Raw genomic sequence first — 24,859 nt, forward strand, 5'->3', positions numbered from 1 at the left:
ATTTTAGGTTGACTGTGCATTGTCACTTATTCGACTTGGAATGGAGCGGAATATTCCTGGTTTGCTGGTTCTCTGTGATAATTTGGTTACTCTGGAAGCATTGGTTTATGAAGCAGGGTGTGATTTAACCCTAACCTTGAAAGAACTCCAGCAGATGAAAGACATTGAAAAACTAAGATTACTGATGAATAGTGTAGGTTTTATTTTAAAACTTTCTTTTTAACTATTCTATATGTACTTTGATTAATATGTGTCTCAAAGCCAAAGATGTAGTGTCCTTCAAACCAGAGAACTTAGTCAATAAAGGAAGGTTTCTTGACTTAAAAAAAAAAAATCAAGTTTTATGAATAAATTACCGAAGGCATCCAGAACCACTTTGGCTGGTTTTGTACCTTCTTTGCCCTTCATCCATAGTTATCTGTATATGACTTTCTTTCCCCCTTCTAGCGAGGCATATTTAAATTAGCTGTCATTCTCCTAATCATGTTTCTAATCCTCACTTTGTTAAAATTCCCAACTACTTGTATATTCAGATGATTGGCTGGGTGGTTGTATGAAGAAAACATCTTGGCTTCAGGGTTTGTATGTGAAGGAGAATTTGCCCGGCCATTCGTAGATTTTTTTTAGGGGGGGTCACTCGGGGGGGGGGAGTACAGTCTCCAAAGTTAGGAACCGATTTCTGCTGAGCCCACTTTTCCTCTCTTTCTCATGCCTCTCACCATCTTTTTTTCTCTTATCAATCCCCCTTTTCTATTTCCCTCTGTCCCCACCTTCCTTTTCTCTTACTAATTTCTTTTCCCTATGATCCACCCAGTGAAAATTGAGTTGTGTTACATGCAAGATGCCTCTTAAGAGATTCAGGTGTATCTCCTGGGATAAAGACGAGAAAGGATTGTATAATTTCAGGGATAATGAGTAAGATTATGTGTGTCATTTGGAGTTTCGTGAAGGTGGATGTGAAGGGGTAAAACAAACAGAAGAAGAGGAAAAGGGTGGAAGAGAATCTGGGATTTCTCAAATGACTCCTTTCTAGAGCTTCTTTATGCGTATCTCTCTCCGTTCTTTTCCCTTTCACATTTTCTGTCGGCCTATCCCACCCCCACCCCCACCCGCTAACTCTTTTTACACATACACATACATACACTTTTGAGGTAGAATCTCTCTTTGCTCTGGAAGACCTCAGGACTGAGCAGCAGTAGGAGTAATAGTAGCAGCAGCGTGTTTGTCTTACAGAGCTGGGCTTAGGCTGTCATGACCTAGTAGCATGTACCATGGTACTAGGGTGGTCATGGTACTAAAGAGATGGATCACAGTGCTCTTGCTGCTGTTGGCTCTACCAACCCCAGGCAGAAGGTGAGTCTCCTTGTGAGGCGTGAATTGGAGTATGTTTTAGAAAGTGTTGGGCTTTCATTGTTTCACACGAGTCTGATTATCCTTGAGCTTTAACTTGTCTGTTATTATCAGGTATTTAATTTAACGTGTGTTTGTTTTGGTGAATTACATTTTCAGTGTTCTGAGGACAATTATGTGACAAGTGCCTACCAGTGGATGGTTCCCTTTCTTCATCGTTGTGAGAAACAGTCTCCTGGTGTGGCTAATGAGCTATTAAAGGAATATTTAGTAACTTTAGCTAAAGGAGACTTAAAATTTCCCCTGAAGATATTTCAGCATTCCAAGCCTGATGTAAGTAGAAACTTTAACATCTTAAAAAATCTCTGTACTTTTTTCTCTGTACAGAATTAGGTTCTATTTACAAATTTTTTAATACTAGGCTTTGCAAGTAATTTCTCTTTAAACAGAAGAAGTAGTTATCATTTTATTCTTTAAAAATGTTTTAGCAGTTTAGTCCAAAAATTTTTTGGAAGTTTTTAAGATTATGTTTACCTTGATTGATTTACTCCAAAGTTTGTTGACTCTTTACTACCTTGTGGAAACTGGCAATACCAAAAAGACTAATAATTGAAAGGTATTGAATTCTTACTATAGGTAGGCACTTTACAAGTGTTAACTCATTTAATCCTTGTAACAATCCTATGATGTAGATATTTTGATTATATTAGTGTTACAGGAAAAGAAAATCGTGATACAGAGTGGTTAGGCAATTGCCCGGGGTCACAGTAAGGAGTGGAACCTTGGGTTCAAACATAGGTTTTCTAGTTTCCCAGCTGTGTTCTTAACCATTATGCTTTACTGTAACACCAGTAGAAGAAGAAGAAAAGACTTCTACCCTGGAGGACCTTCAAAATATTTGTTAAAATTTTTAGGATCCCATAAGGAGATCTTATAATTATTCTTAATAACTCTTATATTTGCTGAAGACTGACCTATCTATCTGTCTATCTTCTATCATCTATCTATCTATCTATCTTTTTTATAGAAATCAAATAGTTGTTCAGATTTACTGGTGATAAATCGTTTTGTTAAGTGCAGGTTACTTTTGAAATGTAAATAACCTCTTAATTTAACCATAAATCAAATATACTGTTTCAAGGGATAGTGGCTCCCTTTCCATTGGAAGGGACTCAAGCAGAGTGGCGTAGTCACTCGAGGCACTGACTTTGTAGTGAGAGTTAAAGCATTAGGTTGGGATTCAAGCAGAAGCATTGAAGGCCCCTTCTAATCCTAAATTCTAATTGAAAGTACTCCTTGTACTAGCCTTTGTTAGCAATTTGATGTCCTCTAAGGTATATGGTCATAGACCATTATAATCAAGCTGAAAAGGAAAGCATTGCTTAGTTAATCTCACACATTTTTTGGTTTCTGGAAGGGCTGTCTGTCAGAAATATCTCTGTTCATTGGCTGTTTAAAGTTTTCCATCTTCTCATAAGCAGTTTCCACTTAGTATTCTGATTTTAAATTTGGCGTGGTTTACTATGAGCCGAGGGCGGGCTGCTTATGACAGCAGAATGCTATGTGAGAAGCAGGATGGGTTGAATATGAATGTTTTATGAGGAAGAAAGAAGTGACTTTAAATTCTTCGAGTAATCTTGTTTGTGATCCTTCTTCCTTACAGAGTCTTGTAAATCCTTTGTATATAGTCAGCTTTTTGTTGTTTTTACTCGGTAATTTATCATGTGCCTTTTGAATAAAATATATAGCCATTTGCCTTTCTTGACATATGTCAAAATCAAAGCAGAGAATAATGGTGTTGCTGGGCTCTTCCTTTCCAATCCACCCTCTCTATTTCTATCGATGTTATCTTTCCACAGCACAAATTTGATCATGTCATGGTCTACAGAAAATCTCTGGTGGCCTACCATTGCCTGCAGGGTAAATGTTGGCGTGGAAGGTTCTTTGCGGTCTGCTTCTAGTCTACCTCTTCAGCCTCATTTCCCTTCATGAATGCACTGGTTTACCCACACTAACTTTTCACCTCTTGACCCTATCAGGTTCTTTCATGCCTTTTTGTGTTCTGTGAGGCTATTTCCTTTGCTTGTGATAATCAGACCCCTTTCCTTCATTTAACAAATACCTGCCTACCCTTCAGGATCCTGCTGTCCAAGACTCCCTCTGCTGTGAAACCTCTGGGGACTTATCTGTGCTAGGGTGGGCCTTGTAGCTGCCTCTAGAATAATGCATATCTCACTGTGCTGTCATTGCTTGTTCAAGTTTGTCTCTCCCTCTCTTTGCTTCCTGGGTCTGTCCGCTCTGTCTCCGGTGTCTGTACTGCCAGGCACTAGCGCGGTGCCTTGTAGCGAGCAAGTGCTCAGTGCGTTTGGGCAGGGCAAATGAAGGAGTGAATGATTGACTCTGGGTTCATTATGATGCTTTAGATCACTTGGTTACATTTATTTGCTGTGCTAGGATTGTCCTTGGAGCATTGTTTTTATTTTCTTTTCCTTGACTGTTCGCAAAAAGAATTTACCTTGGATCTGCCATGAATCATGCACAAGGTGTTTTTAGTGCTCTGAAGGGAGCTGTGATTTCTGTATCCAGCAGCTTAGGTCAAGGTATGCTGCATTAACAAATGACCTTGCAATCTTAGTAGTTGACAACAGCGAACGTTTATTTCTCACAAGTGTCGTGTAGGCTGTGGTTGGGCTTCTGCTGTGTTCCATGTCCTGTTCATTCCAGGACTCAGGCTGAAAGAACAGTCCCCTTTTCTAACTTGTGGCACAGGAAAAAGAACAAAGAACCACACAGTGGCTCTTAAAGCTTAGCTCCCGGTGCCTTAAATTACTCCCTCTCACATTTCACAGGCTGGAGGCTCTGTGGCCGCACCTGGTGTTAATGGGGCAGGGAAGAACAATCGTCTACTAGAAAGAGGGGAGCGAATAATGGGAACAATAAGACAAATACAAATTTGTCTTTTCAACTATCTCATGTGTTTCAAACTCTTCCTCTCTCTTATAACATCCTGATTTTAAGCACTCATTTCTGATTTTAAGCCGTTGCTCTTTGCTTGAATCCCTCTTTGGGAAGTGAAACTTGTGAAGTAACTTGGGCAAGTCTGGATAAAGATGACTTGGGAATAAAATATTCTACCTTCTCGTATCGTTTTCTGTCTTTTATACTGTTTTTTTTTAATGCATTTGTGCATCAGAACTATATGGATTAAAAAGAAAACAGGGCTTCCCTGGTGGCGCAGTGGTTAAAAGTCCACCTGCCGATGCAGGGGATGCAGGTTCATGCCCCAGTCCGGGAAGATCCTACATGCCGCGGAGCGGCTGGGCTCGTGAGCCATGGCCGCTGAGCCTGCGCGTCCGGAGCCTGTGCTCCGCAACGGGAGAGGCCAAAACAGGGAGAGGCCCGCGGACCAAAAAAAAAAAAAAAAAAAAGAAAACAATTTTCTAGGCCCAACCCAGGTATAATAGATTAGAATTTGGGGGAATATGGAATATACCACTCTTGTTTTTGCTGTTCCCACCATTCTCCCACGGTGAAGGTCACTTTAATCTGATCGGGTATTGAGCTGTTTCAGGTTTCAAAAAGACTGTCCTATTTCCAATTCTCCCGTATTCCTAGGGTGTGGTCATTTGGGGGTCCAAATTAGAAGTATTGAATACTTACTAGGCCCTTCTGCTTGTAGATACCAGACTGTATTCCAGTAATGGGGACAAATGGGGAAGTCTCCTTAACACTGTAAACTCTCAGCTGCAATTTCCTCTTGGCCTACGTTCGGCCCACACTCCTTAGGAAATTGAAAAGTGCCTCCAGGACTGTGCTGTTCAGTATGGTAGCCACTAGCCATGTGTGGTTATATAAATTAAAATATAAAATTGAAAACTGTTACCCAGTCTCACTAGTTTTCTGTGCTATTCCCAGTATTTGACAATTACAAACAGTGCTACAACGAGTAACTGTTTATATTTATTTTGTATTATTGGCATATCTTCAGGGTATATTACTGCAAGGGGATTCCGGGCTCTAAAGGCAGGGTTGTGTTGGTATTACCACATTTCTCTCCAGACGGGTTGTTCCAATTTACATTTCCACCAGCAATGTATGAGCATGGCTGTTTCTCCACAGCTTTGCAGACACAATTTGTTGTCATATTTAAAAGATTTTGCCACCGTGGTGGGTGAAAAATTACCTTTCGGTGTTGTTTTAATTCGTACGTCTCTAAACATGAGTGAATTTGAGCATTTTCCCATATGCTTGAGGGGCATTGTCGTCTTTGTGAACCGTCCATTCCTGCCTTTTCCCCATTTTTGTGAACTGTCCATTCCTGCCTTTTCCCCATTTTTCACTTTGATTTTTGTTTCTTTGTGCCTTAACTTTTAGAAATTCATATATATTAGTGTAATTAGTCCTTTTTCTGTGGTTTCTATTGTGAATATTTCACCCAGTGGGTAGATTGTCTTTTGACTTTGTTTATGGTGTATTATGTCATGCAGAATTCTTTACAGTTTATTTTTTGTGGAATCAAATTGAGCAATTTTTTCTTTAATTGCTTCTGTATTTTGAAACATGGTGGAAAACCTTTTCCCATTACAGGGTTAAAGAAGAAATCACTCACGTTTTCTTCTAGTACTTGTATGGCTTTATTTTTACGTTTAGACCCCTAATCTATTTGGAGTGTGTTCTTTTGCAGGGTGCGAGATACGGATCTATTTTATGTTTTCCCTTATGCTACCTAGTTGTTGCAGCACCATTTATTAAAAAAGTTTATCTGTACCTGAGTGATTTGAGATGCCACCTTTGTCATATACAAAATTTCCATTTGTTTTGAGTCTAATTCTAGAGTTTCTCTATTGTTTTATTGGTCTGTTTGTCCATATACTAAGTACCACACTGTTTTAAATTATAGAGATTTTATAGTCTGGTATGGGTAGTACTCCTCTGTAGTGTTTTCTTCCCCCAGTTTTTCAGAAGTTATTCTTGTATATATATTTTTTCTATCTGAACTTTAGTATAATGTCCAGTCACCCTATTCAAGAATAGGGGACATCACTGTATTTGTTCAAATCTTTCTTAGTGTCTTTCAGGGGTGTTTAAAACTTCTCCTTACATAGGTTTTGCACATTTCTTGTTAAATCTATTCCTAACCACTTAATTTTCTGCTTACATTACAAATTGAGTTTTATTTACCCTCATTTTCTCTAACTTCATTGTTCGTGTATATGAAAGTTACTGATTTTTGTATGATAATTTTCAGTGATTCTTTCACTGTTTCATTGATTTCTTTTGTTGCTTGTTTCTCTGGGGTTTCCCAAGTATTCCAGCTTAACATCTGTTGTTCTTTTTCTAGTTGTCTACTAGTGCATAATTTTAAGACCCTTTGAAAGAAATTATGACTTTGTTACATTTTACCTTGCTATGCAATATGGGAGATAATTAGCAGCCCATGGTGGGGAAGGTTTATTGATTTCTTGGAAAGTCCTAAATGGGCCCCCTTCTATTAGCTTGAGGTGGGACAAATGATGGTTTAATAGTGACCACTGAGATATTAGTACAGGAATAATGAGAATAAAAGGAAGTGTGTCTTACTATATGAAGTTGGACATCTGTAGAGAGTCTAATAGGACAACAGTGAAAAGTATCTTAATGTGAGCATGATGATTCACGTACACAGTAGAGTGTATTAAGAAGGATATGCTGAGTGGCATAGGGAGAGAACGGAAAGGTGCCATGGGAGTACAGAGAGGGAAAAGAATTCATGTAGAGAGTCGTATGAGGATTTAGCCATTGGACCAGCAGTTAGCAAGTATAAGCAAGAGACTCTGGAAATCTGGGGAAGTCCAATTGAAGTCAGCCAAATGGACATAAAACTGGAGTATTCGGGAGGTTTTAGAGACTAAGGTTTTAAGAAGTTCCTCGAGAAGACATTCCAGGTAGGAGTAGAATAAGACAAGGGGACGTAATCAAACTAGTGATATGTTTAGATAAAGGCAAGTTATTTAACCTGAGTGGACTAAAACTTTGAGCAGAGAGGTAGTGATTCATAGCACTGGAAAAGTGGGTGGGCACCAGGCCATGAAGGAGCCTGAGTGGAAGGCAAAAAGTTTGCTCTTGACCTTTCACGCTGAAGGTCTACTAAAGGGTTTTGAGCATGCCTGATCAAACAGGGACTCTAGAACATTCAACTTTCAAGGGACACTTCAGCGTCTCAGGGAGGGAAAGACAGGAAGCAGGAAGATATCATAAGCATTCTACATGGATTAAGTTATTTAATCCTCACAACAGTGCTATTAAGAAGATGTTAATATTCCAGTTTTATAGATGAGAAAAACAAGGCACAAATCTGTTATTTTTATATCCCAGAAAATACTTTAAGAATGGGGCTCTGTGGTTTACAATGGGAAAGTGACCCCCAATAGCCATTTTTCTGCATCAGAAATATGGAGTGTATTTTGGGATATGAATATTACCGCATTGCAATGAGACTTCTTTCGAATAGAATGTCAATACTGTTGTGTTAAATGACTAATACATAATGCACACTGAAAAATAGTAGGTTTGAACATCTCTGAATATTAGTTAAGGAATTTTATATATTTGTGATTGAAACACATAAAATTTGGTTTTAGGGTTAGAAATGTTGTTTTTAATGAATTGCCTTTTTAGTTCACTGTGTTTCTTCTATCTACTTTATCTTGAATGGGTCATGAATTGAAGAATCTGTTTTCAGCAGATGCATAGCTTATGGGTACGAATTTTCTTTTCTTGCTGATTCTGTAATTAAAATGCAATTTCCTTTAGAATAATTAAAGACCCCAAAAGTCTGTAAGCTAAAGAAAAACCAAGATTTGTTTCTGTGGCTGATTAACTGCGCTATTTAATATTCTATTGACAGTGGTACTGGGATATGGCAAAATTGAATGTAAATCTATTGACATTTAGCACAACATGCTTTATTTCTCTAGTTGCAGCAAAAAATCATTCCTGATCAGGACCAACTGATGGCAGTAGCACTAGAATGCATCTATAACTGTGAACGAAATGACCAGCTCGCTCTTTGCTATGACTTATTAGAATGTCTGCCACAGAGAGGATATGGGTAAGAACCCACAGTGTGCCTTTGTTATGGTTGTGTCTTTTTACTCTAACAGTTAAAATGAAGATGTTGCTTCTCTGAATGTTCATTATAGAGAATTTTGGGAATATAAAGAAGAAAATGAGATCATGTGCAAACCTGTTGTCTCGAGATAGACACTTGTTTTTCTAACAGTATATAGGACGTCACTATAATTTTGTTAACCTTGATAATTATCCATTAAAAAGCAAGCAAGAATATCACTACCACCACAACAAAAAGTACTCTCTTAAGTAGATAAACGGTGATATCTCTTTGTTTTAAATTGTGTTTCTAATTAAGCTTTTTCCTTATTTATGGGCTAGTTGTGTTTTTTCTATGAATTGTTTGTTCCTGGCCCTTGCCCAGAGTAAAACTTCTAAGTAATAATGCATGGATATACATACCTCATTTAGTGGTATGCAAATCAGATTATATTTTCTCTTTGCAAGTCACATAACAATCATTCCTTTAATCACTCTTTTAACACACAGTACATATTATAAATTTCATATCTGGAGAAGTTAATAACAGCACATGGAAAAGCATGAAAACTGAATGAAAAATCAGTGGGCCTGTTTCTAAGCCTTTGTGACTACAGCTGAGTCACGTAACTTCTATGGTCATCAGTTTCCTCATTTGCAAAATCAGTTGTTTAGACAAGAAGTCTTCCTCATGCTTTGGTTTTCTTCTTCTCTCTTTTCCTTCCAAGGAAATTTTTATTTTTGTGTGTGAAATGAATGATAGAAGTCACTTGATTTTGCAACCCAATGTGGAATAATTGTTTCATGTAGTCATTAATAGAATTGAAATCAGGTGAAAAATTGATGGGGAAGGGATATTTGCATGGTACCAAAGTATTACCTTTAGCAAATATTTTTTTTTTGGGAATTGCAAAGGGGAAATTGACCTTTATAAAGTCTAAGTCTCACTGCCGTCACCTTTGATCAAGTTATCAAATATGGCATCACTTACAATCAGGCAGCCTAGCCATATGTGCCTCCTGGTGTGAAGCAGTATGAAGTAAAATTACTTACCCTGAATCTAATCAATCCTTTAAGCCAAACTTCTAGTTTACAGTCAATGTAAGGAATAAGAGAACAAGTTAAATAACACCACGAAGAAAAGAAACAGATAAATACAGACTGTGAGATATGCTACAGGTCATACTGTCTTTTCACTTTGAAAAGTCAGTGCCATGGAGAAAAACAAATTGGTGGGGATGAGGAGGTGAAATTCTAGAATCATGAAGTCCAAGGGAACATGATCCCCTTCTGATTTTTAACCGTAAAGTAAATAATGTATGTACTAGTTAAAATCAGGGTACAGGAAGACTTGTAATCGGTAAAAAACTATTGGTTGCTCTCCTTCCCCATCCTTTGATACCTGTCTTCTAAAAGTAAGCACTCATTATAGATCATGCTTTTCTTCTTGACTTTGCCTGCCTCCTTTAAAATATTGTGCTAACGTTGCTATTTATTGATTTTACAATTTTAGATGATTATTGACTTTCTTTCATTGAAGCCTACCCTTCCCCCATACCTACTTCTCTTAACCATTCTTTTCAGTGTAGTCAAAGTGGTATTTCTATCATTATGATTATGTATATACTGTTTACACAGAGCTGGGTATGATTATATTTCCTTTTTATGCAACTTTTTGCTTTTCGTGGTTGAATAATTTCCTTTTTTGTTGTTTTTTGTTTCCATTTACCTCCTTCACTCTTCTGACAGAAATGTAAAATTCCTTTTCAAGGTCAAAAATATCTAGTAATCTCTCCTTTCTCTTTTCACTCTATGTCTCTCTCTCTCTCCCTCTTACTTTTGAAACATCTTTCTTAGAATTGTCTTTTCTCTTCCTTTGATATGAATTGTTCTCTACTCTGCTGTACAGCATTCATCCTTGGACTTTTGTTTGCGTCTCTCTTGTGTTGCATATTGCATTTCTGGGATTATCTTTTCCTTTCTTTGCTTATTCCCTTATTTTGATGGAACATAATCTTGAATAGCTTCCTGTCAAATATTGCATGGAGGCATGTTTATTTTAAGACTATCATATGTCAAAAAAATATCATAATTGCATTCTTACACTTGATGGAAGGCTTGGCTGTGTATGGAATTGTAGGTTTCTGATCCTTTTCCTTGTGAGTTTCGAAGGCATCACTCTTGCCTTCTCCTTCCACTGTTGTTGAGAAGTCCAAGGCTATTATATGGCTTTTTCCTCCCCTTTTTGGAATACTTCAGTACCTTCCCTTCATTTCTAGTGTTCTGAAGTATCATAAGGATGTGTTTTATTCTGAGTCTGAATTTATCATTGTTCATTTAAATCGTGTATTTCAACCTGGAAACTCATGTCCTTCAAACTGTTGGGAAATTTTCTTACATTTTTTTCCTGTTAAGTTTCCTTGATAAGTTTATTTGCATGTCCTTTTTTCTCTTTTTTTGCACATTTTAAATTTATTTACTGCTCTTTTTGTTCTTTTTCCCATGTTTTGATCTTTTGTTAAGTGATCTGGGAGATTTCTATAGTTTTATCTTCTAATCCGTATTTTGAATTTAAAATTTATTTTGGCTTTCTTATTTAAATTCCAAGAACTTTTTCTCATTCACTTTCAAACAAAGTAATACCCTGCTCTTGTTTCACAGATGCATAAATTCACTTCTGCACCTTGCATTACCCTTGCCCCACCGTGATCTCTGATTTTTCATATTCTGTTTGTTTGCATCTCTGTTTTTACTGTGAGGACCTTTCCTCCATGTCTAGTGATTCTTGGCCATGAATTTATATCTAAGATGCTAAAAGTTGATTGGATGCCTTGTGACAAGCTGAAGGCTTTTCTTTATAGGAGTCCTTGGGAAATTGCCTTATATGTGAGCAGCTAGATTGTCAGTCTTGCTTCAGTTTTGATTTTGGGGGGGTAAGGTAATCTTAGATTCTGTGTATTATGTTACAGAAATGTTGGGTGGTTTGTGGTTTGTAGATCCTGATTATTCATCTCTTCTCATTAAGGGTCTAAGTACTGACCCCCAAGAAGGAAAGCAGTTAACCTTGTTACTGGTAAAGCTAAATGGAGACTGTACTAGTAGTTAATACTTCCCTTCCTCAGTCCAGGTTTAGGGAGTCTTCATGTAGGAAAAGTTACAATCACAGCATCTGTTTATTACCCAAACCTGTACAGATATGACCGCAAGCTCCCTCCCATCCTTAGTGAAGAGCAGCAGGTGTACCTCTGGGAACCGTGGGCCTTCAGTAGGCAACAAAGGGCTGGTAACGTGGATTGTATTAACAATTTTTTAGCAAACTGTCATTACTCATCATTTAAAAACCTCAGCCCAGTGGATATCAGAGTATCAGTAGTCAAGGTGCTCTTCCCAGAGGGTGACAAGAGATGCAGAATCCTCTTCTTAACAAGCATCTCAGAGAGCAGAAGTGGTGGGGAGTTTCTTCCTTAAAGGGTCTAGGTGGGTAATTTGATGGTCCCTCTGAGGGCCCACTTGATGCCCCTTGGTTGTCCTTGAATCATCTAGGTAAAATCATTGACTTCCAACTGACATGTGCAATTTTTAAAAATAAATGTATTAGACTTAGTTCTTCAGTTCTTCAGTGAGATCAAATAAGCATAAATATCAATCAGAGCTCATCTATTAACTTTTAAATAGTAATTTTCCTACCATGAGTAGAAAGTCATGATATTAATTGAATGATGATATTAAAAGAACATTTTTTATGTAGACATTATAATGAGAGGATGAGTGTATTTGTTTTCAAAGAATGTGTAGGCTAAGAAATGCCTCTTGTGTATGTGTGGATGAAAGCTTTTTTTGGCTTCAGATTAATGGTTTCTGATCTAACAGATTTTTTTTTTTTGGTAAACGTAAAAAATAGCATGGTGCTGTTTTGTTGTTCCATTTATTTCTTAATGATTGTATTTCATAATTATAATTTTCTAAATAATTTGCAATTATAAATTAGCCTAGTATTAAAATATAGGCCTTCAAAATACTTCGTCTGGTTCTCTTTCCTCCTCGCGCCAACTTCGTCAATTCACGTTCTCCCAGTGATCAGTCGTTTATTTTTAGTGGTTAAATGGTTGGTATTTACCAAATGGTTAACTGTGTATTTTTTCACTATTTAGGAAATTAAATTTTTATACATCTTACCTAGGCAGCACATTTCATCTGGCTGAAAAAAATCTTTAGTCATTATGTTTGTGAATGTCAGTTCACAGAGGAAGAACGCTATATTCTGAAAATCAGTGACAAATGTTTATTGTAGAGTTACAAAATGATAATTTAAAAAATATTGTTTCTGAATGAGTATGTTAATTGAAGTTATCTCCGATAAATGATCTTTTTTTTTTTTTTTGAAGGACTTTAAGTGGAATGTGCCCTAATTTATCACTCTAGTCCAAGGCCTGAAACTCGGTTTAAAAAGATAGTATAATCTTTGTAAATTGCATGAAATAATTGCCACATAGATTTAGACCAGGACAGATTGATCGTTTTAAAGATAGTGAGTGGGCTTCCCTGGTGGCGCAGTGATTGAGAATCTGCCTGCCAATGCAGGGGACACGGGTTCGAGCCCTGGTCTGGGATGATCCCACATGCCGCGGAGCAACTAGGCCCGTGAGCCACAACTACTGAGCCTGCGCGTCTGGAGCCTGTGCTCCGCAACAAGAGAGGCCGCGATAGTGACAGGCCTGCGCACCGCGATGAAGAGTGGCCCCCGCTTGCCACAACTAGAGAAAGCCCTCGCACAGAAACGAAGACCCAACACAGCAAAAATTAATTAATTAATAAACTCCTACCCCAAACATCTAAAAAAAAATAATAATAATAATAAAAAAATAAAGATAGTGAGACTTTTGTGTTCACTTAGGTCATTTTTAATTTTCCAAGTCCAGATAAAGATTTTTATTTAGCTTTCTTATTAAATCCTAAGAATTGCTGGAATTCAGTTGAATCATTGGTTGGAAAGCACCTGAGAGTGTCAGGTACAGTGGTTCTCAGTTGAGAGTCACCCCTCCAAGGTTGGGACACAGAGTTGCAGAGGGTGGCAGAGGACTTTTATAGCAGTTGCTTAACCTTTCTACCAAATCCCTTGCACTTGTACGTGCGTTGTGCCGTGCTAAATCTACCCTATCAGCCATGTTTTTATTAGTTTATCATCTTTTTCACGGTAATGTTTCTCCTAGTCCCCCGTCTACTTTTTTCCCGAGAAAGGAAAAATGAAAAGTGCTTGTTATCTCCACTCCCGGTAGGAATTATCTGTATGATGGGTATGTACTTCTCTTTCGTTTTAAAATATTGCAGTGGAGGCAGAGTGAATGATGACATGGGAGAAGTCCCCTGAGTATATAGAATCCTAATGGAAAAGTCCTAGGGTTGTCACAGGTGGAATAGATAGGACTAGGAGAAAGCCAACGTGCAGGGCCATGGTTCCTAATCTGTTTTATTGGTTAAAAGAGTAGAAATAAATGATGGCTTTATCATTTGCCACTTCTTTAAAGAAAGACTACAACTGATATATAATTCTTTTTTGCTTTTAGCAGAACTGAACTGAAAGTTCTTAGGAAAATAATTGCCCATATCTCACTAATCTGTAATAGAGAATATTGTTATATTCCAGTATTTTTTATCTTAATCTCTTTTGAGTCATGAAAGATGCTGAATGAGTATAGGAGATAAGACTGACCTTTTATTTGGACAGGGTGATACTGTCATATATTAAATACAAGGGAAACATCACTTTTTTTTTAAACTTAAGTGAGTTTAGTATTTCAAGTAAAAAGTTACTACTAAAACCTAATTTAAATTCTTTTCTCTTAATCCTTTAGTCAGAAGACAGAGGTAACCACAGCTCTTCATGACATGGTAGACCAACTGGAACACATTCTCAGGTGAGAAAAATGACGATCTTTTGGTTCCATGCTGATTAAGGAGGTCTGTCCGAGAAATGTTACCTTAAATATGCCTAGTGATCATTTCCAGTTTCACCTAATATTTGTTTGACTCTCTTAGGAGTGAATTTTCTTAATAATGAATATAATGCTAGCTTATTTTAGCAGAATGCTACAGTAATGAGAACATGGACTTTGAAGACTAGTAGAACTGTGTTCACATCTCGGCGTTGTAACTTACTAGCCGTGTGATCTTTGAGCCTAGGGTTTTCTTAGCTCTCATATCTACCTCATGAGATGTGAAATTGATACTAGATAAAGCATTTAAAGTACCTCACACATAGTCGGTAAATAAGAAATATTAGTTCCTTCAGCAGTTATTACATCCATCAGCAAACAGTGTTTATTATAACCCCTGACTTTCCTTTTTGGGGTATACTACATTTGATTGACTCTCTGGGTTATATTATATTAGTGACTCTAGCAATATTCTTTACTGTGAAAATGAAGCATTAAACTGTCTCTTTTGGAGACTGAAAATTTCTAATTTGCTATTCAGGAAGTTTAATATTGTTTACTAGTGTTCATTTTTATATGTATATATAATGTGCTTGTGTGTAATTTTTAAATATTTGCATTAAAAATGAAATTTTAGGACTAGTAAACTTTGTTCTTCCAATATATAATTATAGAAATTATAGGTAATGACATCACTTGATAGTGGTAATATGTAAAGTATAAGAATTTGGGAATCTACTAATTTGATGTCCCTCTCTTCTCCCCAGCCTCCCTGAAAAATTGAGCATAGTTTGAACAAAGCTTAATGGGTTAAGTCAGTATAGATTCATTCCCTACAAATCTGCATGGTTTCCTTTTTCTCCCTAATGAACCTGAAAAGAGCTTTCTCAAGGAAATACAATATAATAAACATAATGCATTTCATAAAAAAATATTTCATAATATACATCATTTATTTCACCATACGTTCCTGGGTGTAACCATGGGTTGTCTTGATAGTCAAATTATGCTCTCAATACCTTAAGGAAACAGTAACACCATTTAGGTTTCTGGTTGATACCCAGGTCTTTCACTGTTCACCTTAATTTACTAACCTTTTAAAGGAGAACTTTTTTTTTGCGGTTCCACCTCATGGCCATTAATAGTTGATAAATGTTTTAGTGTATATAAGGTCAGGTGACGTGACCCATGGAACTTATCTTTATGAAGAGTTACTGAATTTTGTCCAACCTCTCTTTAAGCCCAGTAGTGGTTAATTCATAAGTGTGAGACTTGGTGAGACAGAAAAGGTGTATATACAATGCTGATAATTACGGAATAGGATATCTCAGGAAGATCCATATGAGAACAGAAATCTTATTTGTTTGTTTATAGAATGGATTCTTGAGGGAGATTGAGCCTTATGGGGTTTCTGTGGTTTTCCAACCCTAAAATTCTTTGCTTATTGCTTTTCTAGCAGCCTTGCCTATAACAGAATACTCACTAAGGTTGTTAAGAGTTAAAGCTGGGTATTGCAGTTATAGATTTGGCTTATTTTGCTGACTTGATGCTTTTACAGTACAGGAAAATTATAAAAAAAAGATTTTGAGATAAGGATATGCCAGGCTTTTTAAAAAATGTTAACTTATCCCAAGTATATTGTAATAAAAGTCAGTAGGGGAAATAAGATTTGATATATAATTATTAGCTTTTTTTTGCCGAGAATTAATGTAATGTGTAAAATTTGGTCATCCTTTATGCTACTTTTTTTGAAAATACTTTTAACACCTAAGTGCTACTTATGTGTTTAAGATTCTTAGAGCTTTTTTGTTTGGTAGCAAGACTTATTTAAAAATTTTTCTTTTCACTTACAGTGTGTCAGAGATTTTGGAGAAACATGGACTTGAGAAACCAATTTCGTATGTTAAAAATACTCAGTCTAGCTCAGAAGAGGCACACAAGCTGATGGTTAGATTGACCAGGCACACCGGTCGTAAGTGAGTAATAAAATTAATCGATAGTTGTATGTGATTAAGAAAAAGTACTACTTTTTTTCTTTTTCTGACTTCATTGGGTTATAATTGACCAACAATAAATTGCACATATTTAAAGTATAGAATATGATGTTTTGATATATGTATATACCCATGAAGCCATCACCTCGTCAAAATAATGAATGTATCCATCACCCCTAAAAGCTTTCTCTCGCTCATTTATAATCCCCTCCCTCCTTCTGCCTCTCCTCATTACACCCCCATCCCCTCCCCAGGCTATCACTGATCTATTTGCTGTCTCTACATCGTCCTTTGCATTTCCTAGAATTTTATGGAGATGGAGTCATGACAGTATATGCGCTTTGTTTGTTTGTTTGTTTGGCTTCTTTCACTTAGCATAATTACTTTGTGATTCATCCATGTTGTATCATGGATCCGTAGTTTATTCCATTTTATTTGTTGACTAGTATTCCATTGATGGATTTATTGCACTTTGTTTATCTATTCACTGGTTGATGGACATTTGGTTTATTTTGAGTCTTGGCTTTTACAAATATAGCTGCTATGAATATTCATGTACAAGCCTTTGTATGGACATGCGCTTTCATTGCTTTTGGATAAATCCATGAGAGTGGAATGGCAGGATCACATGGTAGGTGGATGGTTAACTTTTAAAAAAACTGCCTAACTGTCTTCCAAAGCATTTGTACCATTTTATTTTTTAATCAGTCTTTTAGGAGCGTTCCAGTTGCTCTACATGCTTGTCAGTACTTGCTGTGGTCAGTCTTTTAAAGTTTAGTGATTTTAATAGGTATGTTGTGGTATCTAATTTTGGTTTTAATTGCTTTCTCCAGTGAGTAATAACGTTGAGCATCTTTTTATGTGATTATTTGACATCAGTGTATCTTCTTAGATCATTTTAAAAATTGGGTTCTTTACTGATTTTGAGAGTTTTCTTATACATTCAGGATACAAGTCCTTATTAGATATACGCTTTGCAAAGATTTTCCCCTATCTATGCCTTATCTTTTCATTCTCATACCTGTGTCTTTTGAAGGGCATACTTTATAAATTTTGATGAGGTCCAGCTTATCAATTTGTTCTTTGTTGATTGTGCTTTTGATGTCATGTTAAGAAACTTTTGGCACAAAGATTTCCTCCTGCCATTTTTAGTAAAATTTTTAGTTTTACATTTTACAATCAGTTTCATGGCCCATTTTGAAAGTTCATTTTTGTTTATTGTTCAAGGTATAGATTATTTTCTTTTAATATCTGAATATTGCAGCAGCATTTGTTGAAAAGACTGTTCTTTCTGTACTGAATTGCATTTGCATCTTTGTTGAATATCAGTTTTCCATATTACGGGGGCCTATTTTGGGGTCCTTTATTTTGATCCATTGGTCTGTTTGTCTATCATTCCTCTAATAACCATCCTGTATTAATTATTATGGATTTATTATTATTTATGGATTATTATTTCTTAAAATTATTGTAGATTTACAGGAAGCCTTAAAATTCTCTCTTTATCTCTGTCTCTTTCAACAGTTTAGTTATTGATTTATGTGCCTTATGTTCCCTTCAAAATCATAAGCTTATCTAAGGCAAGTGCTACAGTCACCAAACATCTAATTTGGAACCTTACATATCCCTCTCTCAGTAATTACTAAATGAATAATTTAGGAGGTGTTGACAATTTAAGTCTTAAACTTTCTTTACAGCTATAAACGATGGGTCAATATTTCCCATCATGTTGGCTCTAGTCAAGAACCTACTCTTCAGTAAGAAAGCCTCACTGTTGCTGCTAGATTACCTGCTGTCCTTCCATTGAATCCCTCAAATACTTCTAAAGTCCTTGCAGTTAATTTCTACTTATGGCATTCTACTTACTGTGAATATGTAAGAGAATATGGCCTCTTTTTTCAAGGTAGTCAACTTGAAATGAATCTTAATTATTTCATATATGCTACTATGGCTTGGCCTTTAGCACCTATCAAATTTTCTTATGCATATTCTAAATGGTGGCAGATTTCACTGACTGTCACAAATCAGGTTTTACTATCTTGAGTGCAATACTATTTCTCGCTGGAAAATACACCTCCATTCCAAAGCTGTAACTAATACATCCTGTTTGTATTCAGGTATTTCCCTGTCAATTTGCACACCTCTTGTATAGTGCCTCCAGGTTCTTCTCTTGGTTCTTATTTACTGCATGTATTCTAAAAAGACCTTTGGAACTAATGTCTTATAATTTATTTTAATTAGAACCTGTACTTAAGGCTAGCCATGTGTGAGAAAACATTAATACCATCTGTCCCAGTGTTGCTGGCTTCTAGAAGAACAGCTGGGCTGCGAGAACTTGAATTCAGCTAGACAGTACCCAGGTCTGATTTTATGAAGCTGGTGCAAGATGGACACTCACTTTTTCAAACATTTTGCTACTTTACTGCCTGCGAGCCAAATTTGAAAGAGTCTTTTAATTCTTTGAAGCCCACCCAAAGAGTTCACGTACCAAGGTCTAACTAATGGAAACACTTCAGGGATTATCCTTGAAGACTTGCAAATATATCAGTTTGTTTTGTGTATTTGTATGCTGAAAAAAATATGTATTCTCTTAAGCTTTAATACATATCAGAGAGAAATAATTGTTCATTTTGTGTAGCAAATAGAAAATGCTATAAGCAAATGAAGCATATGGTTATTAAAAATTTTAGGTGAAAAAAATTCCTGAAGACTAGAATTTTTGTAGGAAAGATCCCAAATGCATAATTTTTCCATAGCAATACTATTAAACACAGTCTATTTGCCCTGTTTTTAATGCATAAGAAAGAAAATGACGCGTGGAAAAGGAACACCCAGTTGGAATTTGACAAACAGAAAACAAAACCAAACCTACCCTTTTCAAACAATGAGATTCATGATTATGTAGAACTTCAAGACTAGAAAATAAACATAAATGATGATTCCAAACTCACATATATTCAACAAAGATGAACTTTTGAGAGAGGTAGAGAGAATTACAGCACATTCTCCCTCCTACTAGACAATATTAGTGGTTGTGTATGTGACTACAGAAAAACAAACAGATGTGTTTGTGACTTCCAGATTTATTCATTCACACTTGTTGAATGCTACTTTGTACCAGAAAAATATGGGGAGTGTCTTTTTCATACATTCTAGTTTAAGTTAATTATCATAATATACAGAAAAGGAAACTGAAGCTCAAAGAAATTTATTCAAATCCATACAGGTAACTGAGCTTGTTTTTATACTCAGGAAAAATTTTGTTTCATTGTCTGTGTTTTTTCAAAATTAATCTCATCCCTTCCTTATCATTTTTTGAGATTCTCTTTAAGTGAGAAAGCTGAAATTCCAGAATGTTAAATATAGTCACGCAGCTAATATGTGACTCTCTGTGACATTGTTAACAACAGTGTTTCCCCTGTTGCAGGAGAATCTGAACCACTGATTCTTTAACTCTGTAAGTCTGGATACTACCATGAAATGGTATTTGATCAACTAGATAGTGTAGGCCTCACTACTTCATCTCTGATTGGTAAATTGCTCCTGGAGGAACTGTGTAAATGAACTAGAAAACCTGGTAGGGGCTTGAAACTTTGGCTTTCCTATGTGTGGTCACTGGCTTATCCTCGAGGGGACCCTGAAAACTATGCCAATGGAATTGTTACAAAAGGTATAAGCTCGGTGCTTTGTGACCACCTAGAGGGGTGGGATAGGGAGGGTGGAAGGAGGGAGATGCAAGAGGGAAGAGATATGGGGATATATGTGTATGTATAGCTGATTCACTTTGTTATACAGCAGGAACTAACTCACCATTGTAAAGCAGTTATACTCCCATAAAGATGTTAAAAAAAAAAAAGGTACTGACTTTTGTGGGGAATGAAGCTCCTTCCTAAGCCAGATAGGAACTGCAGCTACCTGACAGGGCTTGTCGTACCTGGGCTGGCACCTGGGCTGTCGCCTGGATGGGAGAGAACCCCCGCAGTGCTCTACCCCAGGCTCTGTGGACTGCCGCATGGAGTCCCACTGAGAGGAACCACTAGGGCTGCCGGCTGGCCAGCTGTGCTTCCCGCCTCCAGACTCATGCTAGGTGTGGCCCCTGCTGCCCTCTGGGTCTGCATGTGTGGTTGAAATTAAGAACACACCCTGCTGGCGACTGCAGAGTGATGAAGATGGAATTTGAAACTCATTCTCCTGTCTCCAAGTGCTTTTTCTGCTATATCACAGCTGCTTTATCTTACTTTACCGTGTGCTTTATTTTACCTTAGTAACTCATAGCTGTTTACCTTTGCCATTATCAGTTTTGTGTCTAGGCAGCCTACGGCAGAGGCAGCTCTGGCAATATTTCTGGCATTGATGCGTCACTGTCCAACTTTTCCCTCTATCTTTTTTTTTTTTTTTTTTTTTTTTTTGCGGTACGCAGGCCTCTCACCGTTGTGGCCTCTGCCGTTGCGGAGCACAGGCTCCGGACGCGCAGGCTCAGCGGCCATGGCTCACGGGCCTAGCCGCTCCACGGCACGTGGGATCTTCCCGGACCGGGGCACGAACCCGTGTCCCCTGTATCAGCAGGCGGACTCTCAACCACTGCGCCACCAGGGAAGCCCTTCCCTCTATCTTTAATCAAAGTTTTTTCCCCTGGAAATTCAAATGAGATCTGTTTCTCTTGATCATGTGGGAGCTGTGTGGCATATAGAATAGTGGTACCAATTTTTTTTACTTTTGACTAATTGAAGAGAGCAATTTCATGAATTATTTTCTTTTTTACCCCCAGGCAGCCTCCTGTCAGTGAGTCTCATTGGAGAATGTTGCTGCAAGACATGTTAACTATGCAGCAGAATGTTTACACCTGTCTAGACTCTGATGCTTGCTATGAGGTAACTCTACATATGTAAATATTTCCTTTTAATTTTGTAATTTTGGTTGTTACATTTTGTTGATTGGACACAAGATGATGACCATAAGCTTCTCTGTAAGTAATAGGATTGAATTATTGAATAATATTCAATAGCTGGTAACTGAGTGGTGCTTTAGAGTTTGAGCGCTTGCATACATAACTTCTTCTTTGTTCATTGCAACACCATTTATTTAGTGGGTTAATTCTCAGCTGGAAAACTCCGAATCGTACTTGGATCCTCTCTCTTCCATAGTTTTGGTGGTCACTAAAATTTGCTTCATGTGCCTGAGAAAAGTCTTTCAAATCTGTCCCCTCTTCATCTCTGCTAAATGGTTGTAATCCTCCAAACTTGTTTCCCTACTTCCATATCTCTTCCTCATTTACACGGAAGAGAGTATTCTTCTAAAACAGACCTTTTCATGACACTCCCCTTCTTAAAATGCGCTGCTATATAAAATAGATAAAATACCGTATCTACAGTTAGAAAGTAACCGTATTCCTTAGCCTGGCATAGAAAGCCACGGCAGATTCCAGCCACCCTGTCTGTTCTCACCTCTGACACTCGCTGCCGTGTGCCCTGTGCTCCAGCGGTGCCAAATCTGTCATGAATTCCTCCACTCACGATGCTGTTTCCTGTTTCTGTGACTTTGTACACATTATTCCCTTTGCCTGGCTTATATTCCTCTTTTTTAAATTTGAAAATTGCTGATAACTTTTATGATTCAGCTCCCTAATCATGCCCTCTAGGATGCCTTCCTTTGTCCTTTGATGTAACTTATCTCTATGACAGCCTTTCTTTTGGATGCGGATGCGATGACTTGTTTGTTTCTGTGTGTGTTTCTTCCCTTTGGTCATTAGCTCCTAGGTAGGCATTATCATATCATGTTCATCCTCAGCTACCCCAGGGCATATTATAGTGTCTGGAGCGTAAAGGATACTTAAGGATGGTGAGTTGACTAGGAGTGTAATTTAGGAGAATTTAATCCTTATTTTGGAAGGTGTGTGTATTACCACCAAATTACTCATGCTTTGTATGGAAAAAGGATCCAGCTAACCCATCTTTAATGAGATACAGTTTAAAAGAGGTTCCCATTTGAATTTGCCTATCAAACAAACCAGATCAAAATCGTGTAGAATATTTCTTGTGTTGCTCTGCTCTGACATCACGAAGCATAATCCGTTGATAAAATGAGAGTTATAAAATAGGTCTCTGTTTTGTGAAATTGGTTGGTATTTTAATTTAAGGTAGTTTTAACAGAAGAGCGCTAATACAGACTGTTGAGAAATGAATGGTTTTATATTTGAACTTCAGGTTTTTGTGTGCTTGATGAGTGTAAACTTTATATTGATGATTATACTCGCAGACCACGTACAGCTGCCAGAAACTTCACCTTTGTATCTAAAGCAAAACTTGAAATTCAGTTTCAGGAGAAAATAATCTATGTGCACATGGGGTCCAAAATCTTACTGTCATTAGTAACACTGCTTGAAGTAGTGTTTTTAAAGTGGGAGTAGCGTTATTTCCTGGTATTTTCTGACTTTGATTGAAAAATTAGCATTAAGTATATTACACTTGAACTCGCTCCTGTGTGGAGTAGTCTATCATAACAACGTGACGTAGTAAATTGTTCTAGTTATATTTTAACCTTTGCATTAGGCTTTGATATTTTAATGACTTCGCGCCGTTAGTCTTTCTCCTTTGAGAAAACATTTGAAAGCATGTTATAACTGTCCTGAACCGATTCTAGAAGATAATACAGATTTGGCAAACTTACATTTTAAAATATTTTAGTGATGTTTAAATGATGCCATATTGTCTTACTGAGCTGTGGCCACTGTATTAGGTTTTGCTGTCATTGGAAAATAATTTTAAATCTCATTGGCATAATTTTGATAAGGTGCAAGATTTCCATACAGCCTGTAGAGCAGAAATCTATATTGTTCATTTCAGCAAAACCTTGAAAATATTAGAGTGAGTGAATTTTATTTTTTAGTATTGCGCATTGACTCTTTATGGCTTACCTGAATAAACCAAAGGAATAGAGATATTGTTACATCTAAGTCATTTTGGTCACATGGAGCAAGCCATTTTCACCTGTCATATAAGCGATTAGGGTTACTCACTGATAATTTGCTTTCTGTCACAATATGGATTTTATAGCAGATCTCTCGTAGGTATTAGTAATTTTATCCTTATCAGTCATTTTAGGAAACAGCTGTCTAAAAATGTCTTCTCCAGAAGCCTAGAAACAAGTGAAAATAAGGGGGTCCTATGAAAACTGGGTAGCCTTCCTAATTATAAGGAAACTCTTGCTTCTCCATGAAATCTACTTTTTATCTCTTCTTTTTCTGTGTTATCCTCATCCAAGAGTGGCATGATAGGAAAGAACATTCTTGTGGAAGTTCTTGTGCTATTTATATATTGATGCTATTAGTGTGGGTTTAAAGGGAGCTCTTTAATAGGACTTTTTTGGAGTAAGTAGATAACCTCAATTATGGAATAAATTTTATGTTAATTGATGCTATTAGTTGCCTTGTAAAATACAATGACATTTGCATAACTGCCTTCCATCAGAGGCTTTTGTTTTATTTAAATAGTTTTTAAATTGCAGATTAGAAAAAAATGTTCTGTGGTGTATTGTAATTCTAGTGACTAGGTGTAAGTAGAACATTTGCAGCCTGGGTGTTTAGTTTACAAGACTGACTTCAGGTGCTTTAAACAGTCATTAATCATGTGTATCATATTCAAAGATTTTCTTTTAAAAAATTGAAATGTTATAAATACTTTAAGCAGAGTGTGGACAGTGTGTCTAATGGATCCTGTTTTTAATAAGTAAGAACTTTGGATATTTTACTCAAGTATTTGTTGTAACACATTAAAATATTATGCTTACCATTGGTTTGTTCAGTTAAATTATTTCTTCTTCCTAAAAGGGGGATTTTTTTATTGACGTGACATTCACATAACATAATACTAACCGTTTTAAAGTGTGCTTCATTGTCATTTAGTACATTCATAAATATTGTGCAACCTCTACCTGTAGGTTGGATGTATTTTTTAAAATTTATTTCACTTGGATAGCAGAGCCTCCATTGTGTCAAGAACTGAGTCCTCCCTCTTTAAGCACTAACTCCAGTTTCTTCTTTTCCCCAGGTATTTACAGAGAGCCTTCTGTGTTCCGGTCGCCTTGAAAATATCCACCTGGCTGGGCAGATGATGCACTGCAGTGCTTGTTCAACAAATCCACCGACTAGTGTAGCCCAGAAAGGAAAAACCCAGTACAGGGTCAGTTACGAAAAAAGCATTGACTTGGTTTTGGCTGCCAGCAGAGAGTACTTCAATTCTTCTACCAGCCTCACCGACAGCTGCATGGATCTGGCTAGGTAGAGGAACTCTGTATTCTCCGTAAGAGGGAGGCGGGGAAGTCAGAATATACAAACTTCATTGTTGGTCTTATCCTCTACCTCACAAAATATGTTATCACAAGTACAGATTGACTCTACTCTATGGGGCACCATTATTTATTGCTTGAATGTAGAATGAAAACTTAAGTACATCCTAAGTATTCATCAACTCTCTTGTGACCCTTTTTCTCTAGCAC

The 24,859-nt window shown here is 37.0% G+C and overlaps 1 protein-coding gene across 1 annotated transcript in view; it reads left to right on the forward strand.

Moving 5' to 3' along the window:
* Positions 1-7: 7 nt before the first annotated feature.
* Positions 8-24,859, forward strand: part of LOC113616595 (neuroblastoma-amplified sequence-like) — a gene marked incomplete at its 5' end in the record, with an annotated part of 52,485 nt that continues 27,633 nt past the window's right edge. The window contains 7 exons of the mRNA XM_027100008.1: positions 8-193; positions 1,510-1,683; positions 8,307-8,440; positions 14,292-14,354; positions 16,226-16,348; positions 21,135-21,237; positions 24,412-24,641. Coding sequence (XP_026955809.1) covers positions 8-193; positions 1,510-1,683; positions 8,307-8,440; positions 14,292-14,354; positions 16,226-16,348; positions 21,135-21,237; positions 24,412-24,641 — 1,013 coding nt within the window. The remainder of the gene's footprint in view (positions 194-1,509; positions 1,684-8,306; positions 8,441-14,291; positions 14,355-16,225; positions 16,349-21,134; positions 21,238-24,411; positions 24,642-24,859) is intronic.

Source organism: Aethalodelphis obliquidens, unplaced genomic scaffold (assembly GCF_003676395.1).
Source record: "Aethalodelphis obliquidens isolate GAN/ISIS:26980383/991018 unplaced genomic scaffold, ASM367639v1 scaffold216, whole genome shotgun sequence".
In the NCBI taxonomy this organism is placed as follows: Eukaryota; Metazoa; Chordata; class Mammalia; order Artiodactyla; family Delphinidae; genus Aethalodelphis; species Aethalodelphis obliquidens.